The 16,690-nt window shown below is 38.8% G+C and overlaps 1 protein-coding gene across 2 annotated transcripts in view; it reads left to right on the top strand.

Annotated features, from left to right (window-relative positions):
* Nucleotides 1–16,690, top strand: part of COL15A1 (collagen type XV alpha 1 chain) — a 111,020-nt gene that overhangs the window by 47,789 nt on the left and 46,541 nt on the right. The window contains exons 8-15 of one of the 2 annotated variants that reach the window (XM_048940710.1): nucleotides 2,935–2,997; nucleotides 4,433–4,540; nucleotides 5,098–5,160; nucleotides 7,926–7,961; nucleotides 8,151–8,279; nucleotides 15,296–15,349; nucleotides 16,193–16,228; nucleotides 16,321–16,404. In XM_048940710.1, the coding sequence (XP_048796667.1) occupies nucleotides 2,935–2,997; nucleotides 4,433–4,540; nucleotides 5,098–5,160; nucleotides 7,926–7,961; nucleotides 8,151–8,279; nucleotides 15,296–15,349; nucleotides 16,193–16,228; nucleotides 16,321–16,404 (573 nt within the window). The remainder of the gene's footprint in view (nucleotides 1–2,934; nucleotides 2,998–4,432; nucleotides 4,541–5,097; nucleotides 5,161–7,925; nucleotides 7,962–8,150; nucleotides 8,280–15,295; nucleotides 15,350–16,192; nucleotides 16,229–16,320; nucleotides 16,405–16,690) is intronic. The other variant, XM_048940711.1, reaches the window with a different exon arrangement.

The raw sequence follows: 16,690 nt of genomic DNA, 5'->3' as shown, positions 1-16,690 counted from the left end.
ATCACACTCACTGGGCGGCCATGGTCCCATGCCCATATGGCGTATAGTGGGAGTATGGGACCAAATTCTGATTCTGACCTTAACCCTTTCATCTGTGGTTATGTGCAGTAATGAAATATATTCAGGAAATGAAAGGGACTGCGATAGTACCAGCCAACTCCCCCAGTTCCTGGGAGATGTAGGATGAAGAACAAAGATGAGGTGTCAGATGCAACAAGTGACTGATACACGATGCAACAGCCCTGCAGTCTTCCCTATCAGCACTGGGCATCAACCAGCACCTGTTATCTGATGTATTACCTCAGTAGGAAAGAACTAATATAAAAGATCCCCAGTTAATTCTAGATGCATTTGCCATAACTGAAAATAATGTATCCCTAGTTCTTGGTTGTATCCAAGCACAAATATGGATGCAAAAACAAACAAACAAACAAACAACTTCTGCTCTGTACCTGGAGCACATCCTGCCTTCCTTCTGCACTGACCTTGGTGGCTGCAGGGCTGTTTCTCTCACGTCATCTCACTCCTCTCTCCCAGCTGCTGTTGCATAGCACTTTTTCCTCTTCTCAAACATGCTCTCACAGAGGCACTGCTCAAGGCTCAGCTCTGGCAGCAGTAGGTCCATTTTGGAGCCATCTGGAACAGGAGCTGATATGGGACAGCTTCTAGACTCCTCACAGAGGCCACTGCTGGGAATGAATGGAGTTCTGCGTCTCACTAGAAGTAGGGATCTCTCTGTCCTTGACTGTCACTTTTTCACTTCGATTCTTGTGCAGAGATACAGTCATGAGGTGCTTGTAAAGAATTGACACAGTTTGAATTACTAGACATGATTGTGACCCAAATGTGAAAACTGGATTTTTTTTCATCATTGTAGTACATATAGAGTAGTAAAAATTCCAGAAAAACAAGCACAAAATACTGACAGGAGCTTTGTGGATATATCAAAGTGAATGGAAATGGACATGCTGCCAGACAGCGAAAACAGACCTAAATTAAGAAAATGTGCTCCCACTATAGCAACCATTTGGGAAAACTACAGGGAGCAAAAGAATGGATGAGTGCATTTATCCAGTGAATTCTCAAATGTAGAGGGAAAAAGACCAAGATGCAGCTGAAATTCAGATCTTGCTGCTCTGTAAATGCAGAAAAGATAATTAAAATACTCAGAAAGAGTATTTTCTCTTTCTGAGGAAAGAAAAAGGAAAGAGATGTAAGTCCAGGTTAGAAATTGGCATAACTGGGGTTGAAGCATAGACCATTAAAAGCTAATACTGTGAATTGTATTTCTCTGACTTCTGTCTTTTAAGAAAGCTTTATGCCAACCAGGTTGTTTTAAATCCTGCTGCAAGGTGGGAAGACCATATCTTGTGTCCCTGCACTGTCAGGACAGGTGGGCAGGAATATGTACTACATACATACATACATGCATTTGTAGAGTAGCACAAAGGCTGAGTTTTCCACTCCCAAAGATGAGGGATGCCCTGTGATACAAGCAGACCTACATTTGATTTACTTTTCTTTTAAATATACACCTGTCCTGAAACCAGGACCATCATGCAGGGCAGATGTCCAAAATGTGCATTGAAGAACTCCACAGAATTGAATTGATGAATGTCAAATGCAAGAGAAGTGAGATGGGGGGAAGACAACAATGTATTTTTTCTCCTCATTCAGTCCATCAGATGTATCAGGTAAAAAAACAAGTGGGATCAGACACTTGCAGTTATATACAAAACTTTAAAAAAAAAAAATTGAAATTAAATGAGTGCCAATTGTTTGATGAGAAACAACATGCATATTAAGCAAACACAATGTTTTGCAAGTATGATTTGTTTGGTCTGCCCTTTGTTTATTGTCCTCAGTTTGAGTGATGCGGAGACACATCACTTTTCCAAAAGATTTTAAAACACGAAGGCCAAATCTATCTTAGTGAGTTCTACAGAAAAAGACACATGCATAGATGAGAATGAAAAGATACATTATTAAAGATTTTTTGACAGAAGTTGAGCATAAATGGTTGTAAAAGCCACGAATCCCTTAAGTAGAGATACTTCAAATTAACCTCAGCAAAAATGGCAGAGATTGTATAAGAAAGAGAACAAGAGATGGTAGCAGTTATGAAATAAAATGAAGAGAGACATTCATAGTATTGACAGTAGATAAAGGTAAATGCATGGATAAATAATCATTACGTGATTGAAGTGGAAAAAGCATTACAGGTTGTAGTGATAAAATGAGGAAATCTACTTACTAAGTACCACAATGTAACCAAACTTTGTACTTACTCATTTATTCTGGAGTGACATACCATGCACAGTAAAATGTGAGATGCACAGTAAAATGTAATTGTGGCAAGAAATATCATAGATTCACCAAGGTTAGAAAAGAAAATTCCACTTGGATGACTACAGTCAAACTGTAATACTAAAACTAAACAATATTTTCAAATGAAATGTTTTGGAAAATGCTTTGGTATATGAATTTCCCATTGTAAAAAGTTTCTTTGGATTGCAATTGTGAGAATCTAGTATTTGGCTTTCAAACTAGGGTATTGTAGGAAACAGTTGCTATGTTTTGGATATGATTTTTATTATATTCTTAATAGTGACAGGTGTCCTTCTGAAGTCAAAATTTGTCTGAGATATCCTTTTGTCTTCAATCAGTTTAAATAGTTACATTCTATGTGCGTCCTGAAGGACTGTGTCACAACTCATAAAGCATGATTAGGTAAATACAGAGATGGGTATTCATGAAATACAATAGTATGAAATCACCAGACACAACTGAAATATTTTTGTTGAATTATAAGTTCTTTCATCAGTGACCTTCTGCTACAGTTATATTGACTAGAACTGTATTGGCTGCAACTGACAAGTGATATTTTTTCATCTTTGGAAGCAGTATTTTAAAACTGGATTGACTTAATTTCAGATTAGACTGAAACCTGAAGAACTGGGTTCTGGATATGCTGATAGAGAGACTGAGATTTTAAGAGTAAGTATATTGTGAAGCTTATTTCACATGAGCTTAACAAAGAGCTTCATTTTACCCATCCAGATTGTAGATGATCCATTTTCTTTTCTAATTGACAATATTACAATTTCCCAAAGAAATATAAATATATATTTAATACCTAGCGTTCAGAAATGCTTTGTAGGAAACACTGGGGATTTCATGTAAAGATCTCAAAGACATAAGTGTATGTAAGTGGGGAAGAAATGTGAGAAAGGAAGACAACAAAGAAGTAATTTCAAGAAAACTCCTTAAAGGAGAAAATGCTTTTAATCTGGCACTGAGAAGGCAGTAAAAAGGAGATAGGAATTATATCATTTATTTATTTTAATTCAGAGTGCCTGCTATAAAATGTGTGCTTGCTTGCATGAAATATTTTACACAACACCTTCCACTGTTATTTGATTTTTACTGCCGTTTGCACTTTCCTATATTTTTGTCTTTGTGAAGAAGAATAGTGTTGTTGCATGAAGTTTGGCTAGGAAAGAGAAATGTTCTGGCTCAGCAACAGTTAAAAAGGAGCATTCATACTGGGTAAAACTTGAATCCTGGGCCATTAACTTATACTTCACCACTGGTTTAATTAGGGTAGTCAAAGCATCTTCTGGAGATGGCTACCTCAGCTTCAGAAGGAGCTTCCATAACTTAGGAATCAACTAAACCACTTCATTTTGCAGCTATAGTATCTAGCTTTATTTCAGTAGGTAGTGTTGTAAAATGCAGTAGTTGAGAGCTGGTTGTGCAGGATCAACAGGCTCCACACACAGAATGGGACAAGTAGGATGATGAGTACTTCTTTAACATAGCTAAATCTGTCACTTTCACCATACTGTGTTAACAACCTCAAGTAAGCCTTGTTTTAGAGACTGAAGCGCTGCACTGTTGTATTTCTCATTCACTGAGAACTGATATATTTTGAGAGACAGTAGTCACAAAAGCAGGGTTCTGGATTAAAAAAGAGCCAAGCACAGTCAGGTCTTAGCCATGAGTAAGGTCCTGAGTGCTCTAGTAATAGCATAGAAGAAGTTGGATATCAGTGGTAAATACCTAACCATTTTCCTTTGTTCAGTGACCCCCTGAATTCATTTCAGATTAATCAGTGGAATATCTCTAAGATGTTTTTGGAATTACAGAAAGCAGGCACAGAATTTCTCATTTTTTAATTTCAAAATATAACTTATTACAAAGAGGCACAATTCAGAGAGCAAGAATGGAGAAAGATAGTATGATCATGAGTAAGTACATCTGTGAAACTAGAAGTGGAAGAGGGATAGGGACCAAAGCCAAGAGTTTTATGAACATGAACAGTCTGTATGAAATTCTCCCATTTTTGTGTATATATAAATAAATGAATTTGGCCAAAAGAGAACTGAACATATTTGTCAGGGCATTCTAACAGTGCTACCAATTTAATTAGGGCAGCCCAGGATCGCATGGCCTTCCAGGAAAACCAGCCCCTGATTCACATGTAGGGCATCCTGAGTCATCAGGGGAAGACGGATCCGCTGTTGAACTGAGCCCTGAAGTGAGTAACAATTCACAGACAAGCCTTGATGTTGTTCCTGCCCTAAAGCAGGATTGTAGAATCATAATCATAGAATCACAGATGACCTGGGTTGAAAAGAACCACAATGATCATCTAGTTCCAACCCCCTGATGTGTGCAAGGTCACCAACCATCAGACCAGGCTGCCCAGAGCCACATCCAGCCTGGCCTTGAATGCCTCCAGGGATGGGGCATCCACAGTCTCTTTGGGCAACCTGTTCCAGTTTGCATAAATTGGCTATTTTACATGCAAACATCATATTTATATTATATAATATTTAATTACTTTTTGTTTTATTATGTGAATGTTTGATATAATTTACTACTAGTATACATTTAAATAATGCTTTGATACAAAACCAGACTGTCAGAAGACAAGAAATACAAGTGCTAGCACTTGTGAGCTGCTTCCTGGTGCCATGTGAAGGACCATCACCTTTAGTATTTTATACTGCTGTTTCGTGAGTTGGTCCAAAATACCTTCCTAAGAAAAAGACTATCAAATCACACCTGCTATAGATCTGCTATCATCTACAGGGTCCGCAAGGTCTTCCTGGACTTGATGGAGTGGTTGGCCCACCAGGACAGAAGGGAGAAAAGGTAAGGTAAACATTTGTGTTGCTCCTACTTCAATGTGATATCTTTAAGCTAAAAAAGCCATAAATTATTATCCTTGCAACACAGTGTTGGCTGGTTTCATTTTCTTTCAAAATCCAGATTATTACAACATATCATAAAAGGCATTTTGAGAAATCCAGGTGGTTGCAATCTCATTTTCTGCAGCGTGAAATGCTCTAAATGCAGTATGATTGGGATTCACCAATAAAAAACTGGCAAGTCTGTAGGAAGAACTCCAGCTCCTAGTTGTATGTGTATATGGGCATTGGAATTACTTAAGTTTGGATTCTGTAGTCTGTTCCATGTGCTTTAGCCCAAGCTGCACAAGAGCAGGCCTGCTGACCACTAACAGCAAGTTGTGTGTACTTCTGTAGTAGTTCATACCTGTCTTAACTGATGGCTGCTGCAGTGCTGTCACTCTCAGCCACAATATCCCTGCCCCACACTGGTGGCAACTCAAGCCTTCATGCAGCATTTGGTGAGATACTACAAATGGTAGCAGGGGACTACTTAGTTTTCTGCTGACGTGCTGAATGGCTTCATGCAGGATTAAATAAGTACTACAGCCAGCACAAGGGGAGGAGTTACATCTGGCTGTTACATCTGGCTAAAAGCAGACAAAGGTGTGACCTAACAGCTGTCTGCAAATGTCTGAAGGGCCCACAGCAAAGCTGATAAAGCCAAAAAGTTCCTCATTGTGCAGATGATGCAGCAAATTATAATGGCCACAAACTGCGTCTTAAGAGGCCTTTAGGACGATCCTATTTACTACCTGGGGAGCAGAACTGTGGCATGTTACCCAGAAAGGATATCTAAGCCCCATTCTCAGTGGTTTTCATGCCCAGTCTGGAAAGAGCCATAGCTGACCTGATGTAGAGATGGTGATGTTTCTGCTTCAAGTGGATTGGAAGGCCTACAGAGGCCCTGTACAACCCTCTTTCTGTGATTGTGTCTCCCAGATTTAAATAACTGCAGGAAAATTTCATTTTTCAGTGACCTTATATACCAGGGTTTATGCACAAGAGTTGAAAGTACATTCACAAGAGCACATTGAAAGTTCACATACCACAAGGAGATGAAAAAGCAACTCCTAAACAACCAGAACATTGACACAATTTTTTAATTTATTAAATAATAAGGTTTTTTTTAACGTGACATGTGAAGAATGAAGGTTCTAAACCGTGATTTCAAAAGGTTGAGGTTAGTAGAACTGCAGCACAGATGGGATCTAGTAGCCATCCAGAAAATAAAGAATGCATGTTTAAATAGTAACTATTAGAATGTTCCTACTATAATCAGTAGTGTAAGCAGAAAGAAGTCTACTGAAAGAACAACGGACTTGAATTTCTGTTTATTGGAAAAAATCTTGATGTGGAAATTGTATTAATTGGAAGAAAAATCGTGGCAATCAGGCACGGACTCAGATGTGAATGATCCAAATCATTTATTACAGGTTCTCACATCACTTATGTACACTCACAAGTTTCCTTTTTTTAACTTTCCCATCCACCCTTACAACTTTCCCATCTGCCTTTACACGCCAACAAAGTCTTCCACTGACACTTAACTGTGCATGTAGGCGCACATCCAGCTGCTTGAGCCTTTCCTTTTGCTTTTTTCTTCTTCTAGAGATGTCCTTGGTTGTCAGCCTTGCTTTCTCATGCTGTTTATCTTGCTCCACAGCGTCAGTTCTGAATAGCCTCTCTTGAATTCCCACAAACAATAATAATTTTCAAAAAATTTCCCCTTGCTATACCTGTTTCCTGATTATGTTTTCTACATATATTGATAAAATGTAATTAGAAGTGAAGTACTGTATATTTGCTCCTGCTCCATACAATCCCCAGCACCTTGGAATAATAGGATTTCTCCATTTCTACTATTTTATTTTTTTTTAAAGCCTTGGCTTAATCTATATTGCTATATCTAATTATAAACATTTTTCACAGTTAATATAAAGCAGACTAGTGGGAGAAGCTGCTGAAGGTACCAAAGATTGGAAAGTAAAGCCAGTTTGTTCCCTGGACTGATATTTAATATATTTGGGGTTTTTTTTGTCATTAATTTTGGAAGGAGTCATTGCTATCATTTTGATGCTGATGATTACCCATTTTTTTTCAGATCTCATTCATGCAGTTTTGTTGAATGTGTAAGGACAAGAGATTGCCAATATAACAATTAAGCCCATTCGCTTCAATGCCACATAAATATTTGCACGCTGCGTTTCTGTCCTTTCTATACATTAGAAAATGATATTTAAGGGAAGTATATAAAAGCAAATCAAATAACTTAATTACTGCAGAAGCACCTAAAACCATGCTGGTAATCATCTGGTAATCATACTGGTAATCCTTTATTTGGTGTCCCAGACAACCTCCGTGGCATCAGTTTCGGCTTCTGGTTACTGTCCATGAGGATTTTCCTCATGTAGGTGGAGAATCATGAAGATGTGATCCATAGTGTTTGATTCTCTAGACCAACACAATCTCCAGCAAAACTGAAATATGAAATTGCCATCTGTATGCATACCAGACCAGAACTATTCACCTGTTACTATAACTTCTGAAATATGGGTTGTTTTCTTTTTAATTAAGGGGTCTAATATTTCATGGAATGCACATTTTGACATCAAGTTAAACACAACAGATTTTTGTGGGTATTTAAATTAAGCAATCACACTCACAATTGTTTTTTTTTCATGATTAATATTCTTACTTTAAATAATAAGAATTGCTTTTCTTTTACAGGGTGATAGAGGTCTTCCTGGTTCTGTTGGTGCAAAGGTAAGAAAAAAAAAAAGGACAGTGACTTTATGGGAAAACTGTATCACTCCAATACAACATGTTACTTACAATTTACCAAAGGAAAGGGCTAAGAAATGTAATAGGTTATGATTTTGAAACCCAAGTGCTTACTTGCCTCGGCTTGTGCATGTTCAGTATAACTAACAGTAGACTGACCTTCTATTTTAGGGTGACAGTGGGGTCACTGGATCAATAGGCCCTAAAGGAGAAGCTGGTGTTGATGGTTCTCCTGGGAAACCTGGGCCCCCTGGACCTCCTGGACCCCCTGGGCCCCCTGGACCTCCTGGACCCACAGGTGTAAGCTATAGTTTAGGATTTGAGGTATTTTACTGTCACTTTGTTACAGCTGTGGATGTACTCTCTTAAGAAGGGAAAATGTAATCATCTCTATATTTACAACTGTCCAAGAAGAAATTGATGAGTCATTTGTTAGAGACAGAATCATTTGTTACAGACTGACACATTCCTATGGGAAACCTGCAATTCCTTTTACTATGGGCTCTTGGGCAATGTAATTGATCATGCAAGGAATGGATTTATTTAATGACTGGAAGACAGTCAAAGTTATATCCATCTACAAGAAGGACATAACAAAAGATCCAGGAAGCTACAAAAATGTGTCTAACCTCAGTCCTTGAAAAAGTTATAGAGAAGATTGTCCTGGGAGATACTGAAAAGCACGTAAAGAACAAAGATATTATCAGGCATACTCAATAGGGGTTCATTAATGAATCCTGCAGTTCATCAATTATTCCTGCATTGGTAATTTGACCTCTTTCTGTCAGAAGGTCAGCCACTTGGTGTCTGAAGGGTAGGTGGCAGAGATAATCTTTCTGGATTTTAGTAAGGCCTTTGAGATCATTCCTCCCAGTATTCTTCTGGACATTTTGTCCAATTGTGAGGTAAACACTTTCACACTATGCTTGGTGATTTACTGGTTCAACAGCAGAGCACAGATGGTTGTAGTAAATTGAGATTCATATAGCGGGCAGATAATCACTAGCACTGGTCAGTTCTAGGGTCAGTTCTGCTCAACATTCTTATCGATGATTTGAATGCAGCAAAATGGAGCAAATTCTATTTTGACATGTGTTAAATACAGCATAGCCAGCCAGCCAAAAGAGTTGATTACTGCACTATATTTAGAACTTGTGCAACTTCACCTCGAATATTGTGACCTCAGCAATACAAAAAGGATGGTAAGGTACTTGAAAGCATCCAGAGGAGGGCAACAAAGTCAGTAAACATGCCTTCCAGGCTGGAAAGCATATTCTATGAGGTTGAGGACACTTGGGATGTCCAGTCTGGAGGAGACAGATAGGCAGTCTCTTTGCTCTCTGCAACAGGGAAAGCAGAGAGGGAGGTGCCAGTCTCTTCTTCCTGCTACCCAATGATAGGATACATGGGAACGACACAAAGCTGCACGAAGGGAGGTGCAGACCAGGCATTAGGAACTGTTTCTCGACTGTGAGAATGATCAAACACTGAAACAGGCTCCCTAGGGAGGAGGCTGATGCCCCCTGCCCGTCAGCATTCAAGTGGCGTTTGGACAATTCCCTCAACAACATGTTTATTTTTCAGTTAGCCCTGAAGAGATAAGGCAGTTGGACTTAAAGATGTTTGCAGATCCCATCCAACTGAACTGTTTTATGCGATTCTTACTTAGGCAGTTTTCATTAAATTGTTCAGTAATTAGCCATTAACATCGTGTGCTGTACATAATTATCATTACTAATATCGGGATCTCAAAGCTACTACTGTATTACAAGGAAAAACTTTGGTACTATCTTTCACACATAAATAATTTGAAGATTTAAATATACATACAGAATGGCCAGTATTCATTAACATCAAGCTGCATGTCCCATTTAAATTACTGCTTTTCCTATGCTGTCGTATTTGAGGCCATGAATTTAGTTTCTTCTGTAAGATGGAAATACAGAGACACATTTTTTACATTTGTGACTTCATAATATGTTATACTCAAAAGAAAAATAATCTATTCATAGAGAGATATCTCAAATGCTACATTCTACTTCTGATAATGATATCTCCATCACTTTAAAATATGAGATCTGGTCAACTCAAGCTGAGTTTTACATGTTATTAGAGAGCTGTTTATTTAAATTATCTTTTTAGAGCAGAAGGTGATTGCAGTACTTTGCAGGAAGGCAAAGGGAGAACATTTTCACGAAGCAAATCTAAGAGATTGTCTGCATCAACAATTACATTTGTTTTACCCTTTTCTCTTTTTTAATCTAGCTGTTCTGCTCTGGAAATCTTCCCCACGTTTTGTTTTGTTTTGCTTTGCTTTACTATTACTTATTTCATAGGACACATTAGAAGGCTTCATATAAACTGAGGACAGTTTCACAGGAAAAAAGCAGTGGTCAAAATTACTGGGCATCTATAGAATTACAGTGGTAATTTGGAGGTGGTTAAAAGATTCTAGTTAACCCACAGATAAATGTGTTTTTTTTTTTCTGCTGGTATCTGCACTGTTCCTTTTTGTATCTCTCTTTTTATTCTAGAGATACTTCAAGTTCTCCAAGAACAGATATGAATGCTATTGTTTGTTTAAAGAACTATTCTAACATCTTGAGGAGAATCTCCCATCTTTATTGGATGTGGCAGGGAATGTTTTTATTGAAGATGAGGAAAGAGCTGAGGTTCTCAATGCTTTCTTTACTTCTGTCTTTAATAGTCAAGCCAGTCATCCTCTGGGTGCTCAGACCTCTGATCAGAAAGCCAGGGATGGAGAGCAGAACAAACCTCCACAATTCAGGAGGAAACAGTGAACTGCTACATCACTTGGTCTGTTGTAAGCCCATGGGGTTGAATGGAATCCACCTGAGAGTACAGAGGGAACTGACAGAAGGCTGCTCTTAGTGAGATTCTTTTCCAGTCTGCAATGCCTGGGGATGCCCCTACTCAAGTGCAACACTTTGCACACTGGCTTGTTGAATCTCCTTCAATTCACATGGACCCACTTCTCAAGCCTGTCCAGATCCTTCTGTTTGGCATCCCTTCCTTCTATTGTGTCAGTTGCAGCACTCAGCTTGGTGTCATATGCAAATTTGCTGAGAGTGCACTCAGTCCTACTGTCTAGGCAATAAAGATGTCAAAGAGTACTGGTCCCAGTACAGACACCAAGGAGACATCATTCAAGACCAGCTTACACCTGGACACAGAGCCATTGACCATAACTCTCTGGCTGTGACCATACAACCAATTCTTTATACACCAAATATTTCACCCTTCAAATCCTTATCTCTCTAATTTAGAGATAAGGATGTGATGTGAGACCATACCAAAGGCCTTGCAGAAACCCAAGTACATGACATCAGTTGCTCTTCCTTTGTTCACTGATGCCATTGCTCCATCATAGATGGCCACCAGATTGGTTAAGCATGATCTGCCCTTTGAGAAGTCAGGCTAGCTGTTGTAGATCACCTTGCATGTACCTTAACATTTCTTCCAGGAGGATCTGCTTCATGATCTTCCCAGACTCAAAGGTGAGTCACCACTCTGTCATTTCCCAGGTCTTCCTTTTCCCTTTCTTAAAAATGGGAGTAATTATTCCCTTTTTCAAGTCACTGGCACTCTCACCTGACAACCATGACTTTTCAAATATGATGCAGGGTGGTCTGGCAGCCACATCAGCCAGTTCCTTCAGGATCTTGGAATGCATGTTGTCTGGCCCCGTAGACTTGTACACATTGAAACTCACAAAGCAGTCTTGGATTTGCTCTGTTCTTACAGCAGGAAGAATTTTGCTCTCTCAACCCCTGGGTAGAGGTTCAGAGACTTGAGAGACTTAGGAATCCTGACTGCCAGTGAAGGCAGCGAACTTGCTGAGTACCTCAGCCTTCTCCATGTCTGTTGTAGCTAGTTCTTCCTTCTCATTTATCAAAGGGGGTGCACTCTCTTTTCCCTGTCTCTTCTCTGATGACAGCAGCTAAAGAATCCCTTATTATTTTTTCATGTCCCTTGTCAAGCTCTGTTCCATCTGCGCCTTGATTTTCCTGATCCCATCTCTGCAGGTCTGAAGAGCACCCTGATATACTTCCCAGGCTACTTATCCATGCTCCCCTTGCTTATACTTATCCTTCTTATTCCGCAGTTTGACCAGCTGGACTTTGCTCAGCCCAGCTGGTTTCCTGCCTCCTCAACTTAATTTTTTATATGCTGGAATGGAGAACTCTTGTGCTCTCAGACAGGTGTACTTAAAGAGCTGCCAGCTCTGATCCATTCTTACATCCCTCAGGAGGGGATCCCAGGGGATCTTTTCCAGTAATGCCTTCAACAGCCCAAAATTTGCTCTCCTAAATTTCAACATCCTGACTGTTCTCTGGCAGGCCCACATTCCTCAAGATCACAAACTCAACCAGGGTGTGGTCACTAAAGCCCAGACTGCCATCCATCTTAATATCTTTAATGAATGATCTCCTTTGCATTCGTGAGCACCAGATGCAGTAATGCTTCACCTCTGGTTGGTCTCTCCAGTATCTGGACCAGGAAGTTGCACTCCAGGAGTCTCCTTGATTGCTACTGTCTGCCATGTTGCTCTCTCCACAAAGATCTGGGTGGCTGAAATCCTCCATCAGGATGTGAGTCTGTGAGCACAATGCCAAATGCCTTCTTCAGTCTTCCCCATCACCATCCCCATCTTTTCAATCCTTCCTGGAGTTTCAATCCTTCCTGGAGTCCACCTCTAGCTAGAAATGAAAGATAATGGAATGGAATGGAATGGAATGGAATGGAATGGAATGGAATGGAATAAGGCAGGGTAGGGTAGGGTAGGGTAGGGTAGGGTAGGGTAGGGTAGGGTAGGATAGGATAGGATAGGATAGGATAGGATAGGATAGGATAGGATAGGATAGGATAGGATAGGATAGGATAGGATAGGATTAAACAGTGGCTTCTCTTGCATTTAAGACATCACTGTAATCAAGAGCCGCCATATGAAACAAGATAAAAATAATTATGAATCTACCCTTCTGTTTCTGAATGTTTACAAAATTATTACTACAATCTTCTACCAGCAGCTGCTTATTTATTAAAATGAAATAAAATAATGTACAGGACTCTACTTGACATAAATTTAATCTGCTGTATGTATTTTTAGCACTGTCATTTCACAGGGATATTTGTATTTGTAATCAATTAAGGTGATGCACTGATGCACAGGACAGTCGTTTTATGCTTTTCTTTTTAATCTGCTTGAAGCCATAAGTTATTTTCTTAATTTTTTATTAATACAATTGCTTTGTTCTGTAGTCACTGTTTGAGTAATTATTATTGCTACTGTGATAGATATATTTCTATCACATGCATATATTGCAAATGGAATGGTTCCAGTGTTATTTAAAAACAGTCAATCTCTCTTCAATCCTCAGGGGAAGAAAAAGATAAAAAAAGATCCACCCAGTCTTAGTCCTCTTCTATTTTAGCAATAGGGAGAAAAAAAAGGTCTACAATCTTAAAATATCAAGTTGGAAATGAGGATGTCTGTGTGTAATTTATTTACAGTAAAACATCATGCTATCCTAGGTCTTTTCTTCCAAACTAAATTTACTCAGTCAAATCAACTGATGAAATTACTCAGCATCTGTAATAACAGAAATTTGATCTCCCTGTACCAGCATGCCTGAAAGGACAGAATTCTGTTGAAGAATGCTGTTTGTTCAAGCTTATTTCCTCTGCCCAAATACTTTTGTCATACGCATATATTTACCATTTTCTATAAGAACTGAAGAGCCTGAAGCTGCAGGTACCATTTTTAAAACTCATGCAAGTACCTATAACACCCATTAGTTTCTTAGGTTCCTAAATCCCTTTTACAGTCACAAACAACTTTTATCCTGCAATGCCATATAAAATGAAAACATCTTAAAAGCAAAACATTATCTTAATAAACTGCAATATGTTTTTTTTTTTTCACAGACAAAAATAGAAATAAAATGTTGTGGACACATTAAATCTTTTCGGAAGGTTGTGCAGTGAGGCCCAAGAAGAGTGAGAATTTGGAATCTGATGAACTTTTAATTTCTTCTGTCACACATGAGTTGCAACACAGAAGGCTATTTTTCTTTGGATGCTCTGTTATTCTTACAGAGATTCCTGCAGAGTACTAGATAATTCTCAGTGGTTTTATCCACATCCATCCATCCCAGTATCCTGCTTCCAGTAACAGTCAAAAGTAGATGCAGTTTGAGCAGATGCTTGGATACTGTTTGACCTTAGAAAAAGGCATGTGTTACATTGCAGTTGTCCTGAGTAATCTTTCAGGCTCCAACAATTTGTGACTCAGGACTTCTTCAGCTAGAAATGGTTGCTGAAATTCTTCATAGATCTCTTCTAGATTAATTTGATACCTTCCCTGACATTTACATAGACTTTTGTAACTTATAAGATCTTATGGCAAGGGGCTCTACCAACTTAGCTATACACTGAATGAATCTCTTACAGTTGTCTTCATTTGATATTCAATATTTCTTCTATTAGAAAAGTATTATCATTTTCATGGTAATGTCTACAGTGAAAACCCAAAAGTATTTTTTGAAGCAGAGTAATATGTCAGAACAAAAACAGCATTAAAACAAACAAACAAAAAGCAATAAAATGAAGCGAAGAAACAAACCACTACTGAAAAATACAGTACTAGTTTGGCACTTGGATGAATCACTAGGCTGTTCTGTGCAATTTCTTTTGTTCTTTCATGTAACATAGAGAAAAATAGACTTTAAAAAATAAGGTAATTTTCTATTTATCTATTCCTTTAAGAATTTTCAGCCTTCTTTTATCTATTTTTCTCTAGGAAACTGCATTATTATTACAGTGTAATACTTTCTGTTTTTCCCATAGAGTGTAGAGTAATTGATTGGATTCTTAGCACTAAATTGCAGTCTTCCATTGAACTAGAGAAGAAATTACCAAAATTTTACCCCAACATCCCTACCACCCCCTCCCATTTACACTCAATGCCTCTCCCACCTCCACCTCAGGACTGAGAGTCACTTAACTGCAAATGGAAGTAATGCACAAAATAAACCCTATGGGAAAGTAACAACTCACCCTTTTGCTAAGCAGAGGTAGGAGCAATGATGAAGAATTATTGAAGCTGCATTGGAAAAATCTTTTCTGGAGACAGGGAAACAGCAGGATCAGTGAAGGTCTGTTGACTAATAAGAGCAACTGATTCTGACTTTATGGAAACCCCCACATATCCTATTAGTTCACCCATGCATGCATTCTTGTATGAGACTGAAAACTGTTTATCTTGGTTAACAGTATTTTCTTGTGTGTATCAGAGAAGGCCAAGTACAGAAGGAAAACCTGGCATCGCTGGACATCCTGGAGGTGTGGTGAGTTGGAATATCATATCCTATGATCACCCTACACATACTTCCTTTCAAACCTGTACCTGACAGTTGGAGCCTTCACAATACTTGCTAGCTGCGTGTGGAGAGCTGGGTCTGAATTTGTCCCATTTAATGTGGAGCATTTATCTTAGACACCAAACATAGGAGCCAATGTCCCCCTCACCAATCAGAAGAGATACAGAGCTCTCCAGAGGCCACTTCCCTTTCTTTGATGATCCTTATGCTTTTAATTATTCAGAATTTAGCTCTGCTTTTAATTATGTGGAAGCCAACATGCTCATAGGTAATTTAAGTGCATTTTTCCTGCTTAATAGCCCCAGGGATTATAGAATTCTTCAGCTGGAAGCTCATTCACTGCCACCTTCCTCTCATTCATGTCAAATGAACTGTCTGTATCCCCAGCAGAGTGAATCTTGAGAGGCTAATTAAGCTTAGAAATAATTATTGATGAAAAATGATTCTTCAGTTCATTCGTGTTTCCCTGCTCAGTTCATCAGGCAATCTGGAACATAACTAAGGTGGTCAATGATGAAAAAGGAAGAAGCAGCCAGGCACATCTGATATCATTGCAGTGAAATAAAGGCTTGTTGAATCAATGCCCAACTAATCACATGGTGTGTTTTCATTTGTTTTTTGTGAACATTGTCAGACAATTCTAAACATCAGACCCACAGAGGATCTGAGTCCCATTTGTGCTTTCAGAAAGCTGGGGATTGTGATGTAACTGTGTTTCATTCTTCTGCATTGTCTGAAGTTAGAATGAAGTTTCAACATTTTCTGTTTAAAATCATTTACACCTGTTGTGTTCTTTTTTATCATGCAAAGGGTCCAAAAGGGGAGAAGGGTGACCCAGGACCTCAGGTGAGATTGGATGGTTTAATTCTTTCTGAGAAACCTATGTGAAGTGTAGCATTTACTAAATGGGATTTTCACGTGTAATGTTGTTGAAATAGGGTGAACCAGGACAGGATGGGAACAATATTGTGGGTCCACCTGGACCACCAGGACCACCAGGACCAGTCATAGCCATACCAGAGGTAAGTGCATTTGTCAAGCATCAAATTCTTTGTAACTCTACTTAAAGATCCCAAGCAGTTGCCTAACTGGCAATTCTGGTGTTGATGTTCAGGTTCTAAGTCCATCCCTTAAAACAAACAAGTGAAAGAGCTTAATATCTGTCTGCATCTAGTGAGTGTATCTTGGAAAAATTAAAGAGGAAGGGAAAAGGGTAAATAGCTTGCATACAAGAATTATGGGATAATATTGAAAGCTTCTCTCAAACTCTCCAAGTGATTGTGCACAAATCATGAAAGTCACATAAAA

The sequence above is a fragment of the Lagopus muta genome, chromosome 3, assembly GCF_023343835.1.
Source record: "Lagopus muta isolate bLagMut1 chromosome 3, bLagMut1 primary, whole genome shotgun sequence".
Taxonomy (NCBI): Eukaryota; Metazoa; Chordata; class Aves; order Galliformes; family Phasianidae; genus Lagopus; species Lagopus muta.
The sequence above is the reverse complement of the archived record's forward strand: the minus strand, read 5'-3'. Positions and strand labels throughout refer to the sequence as shown.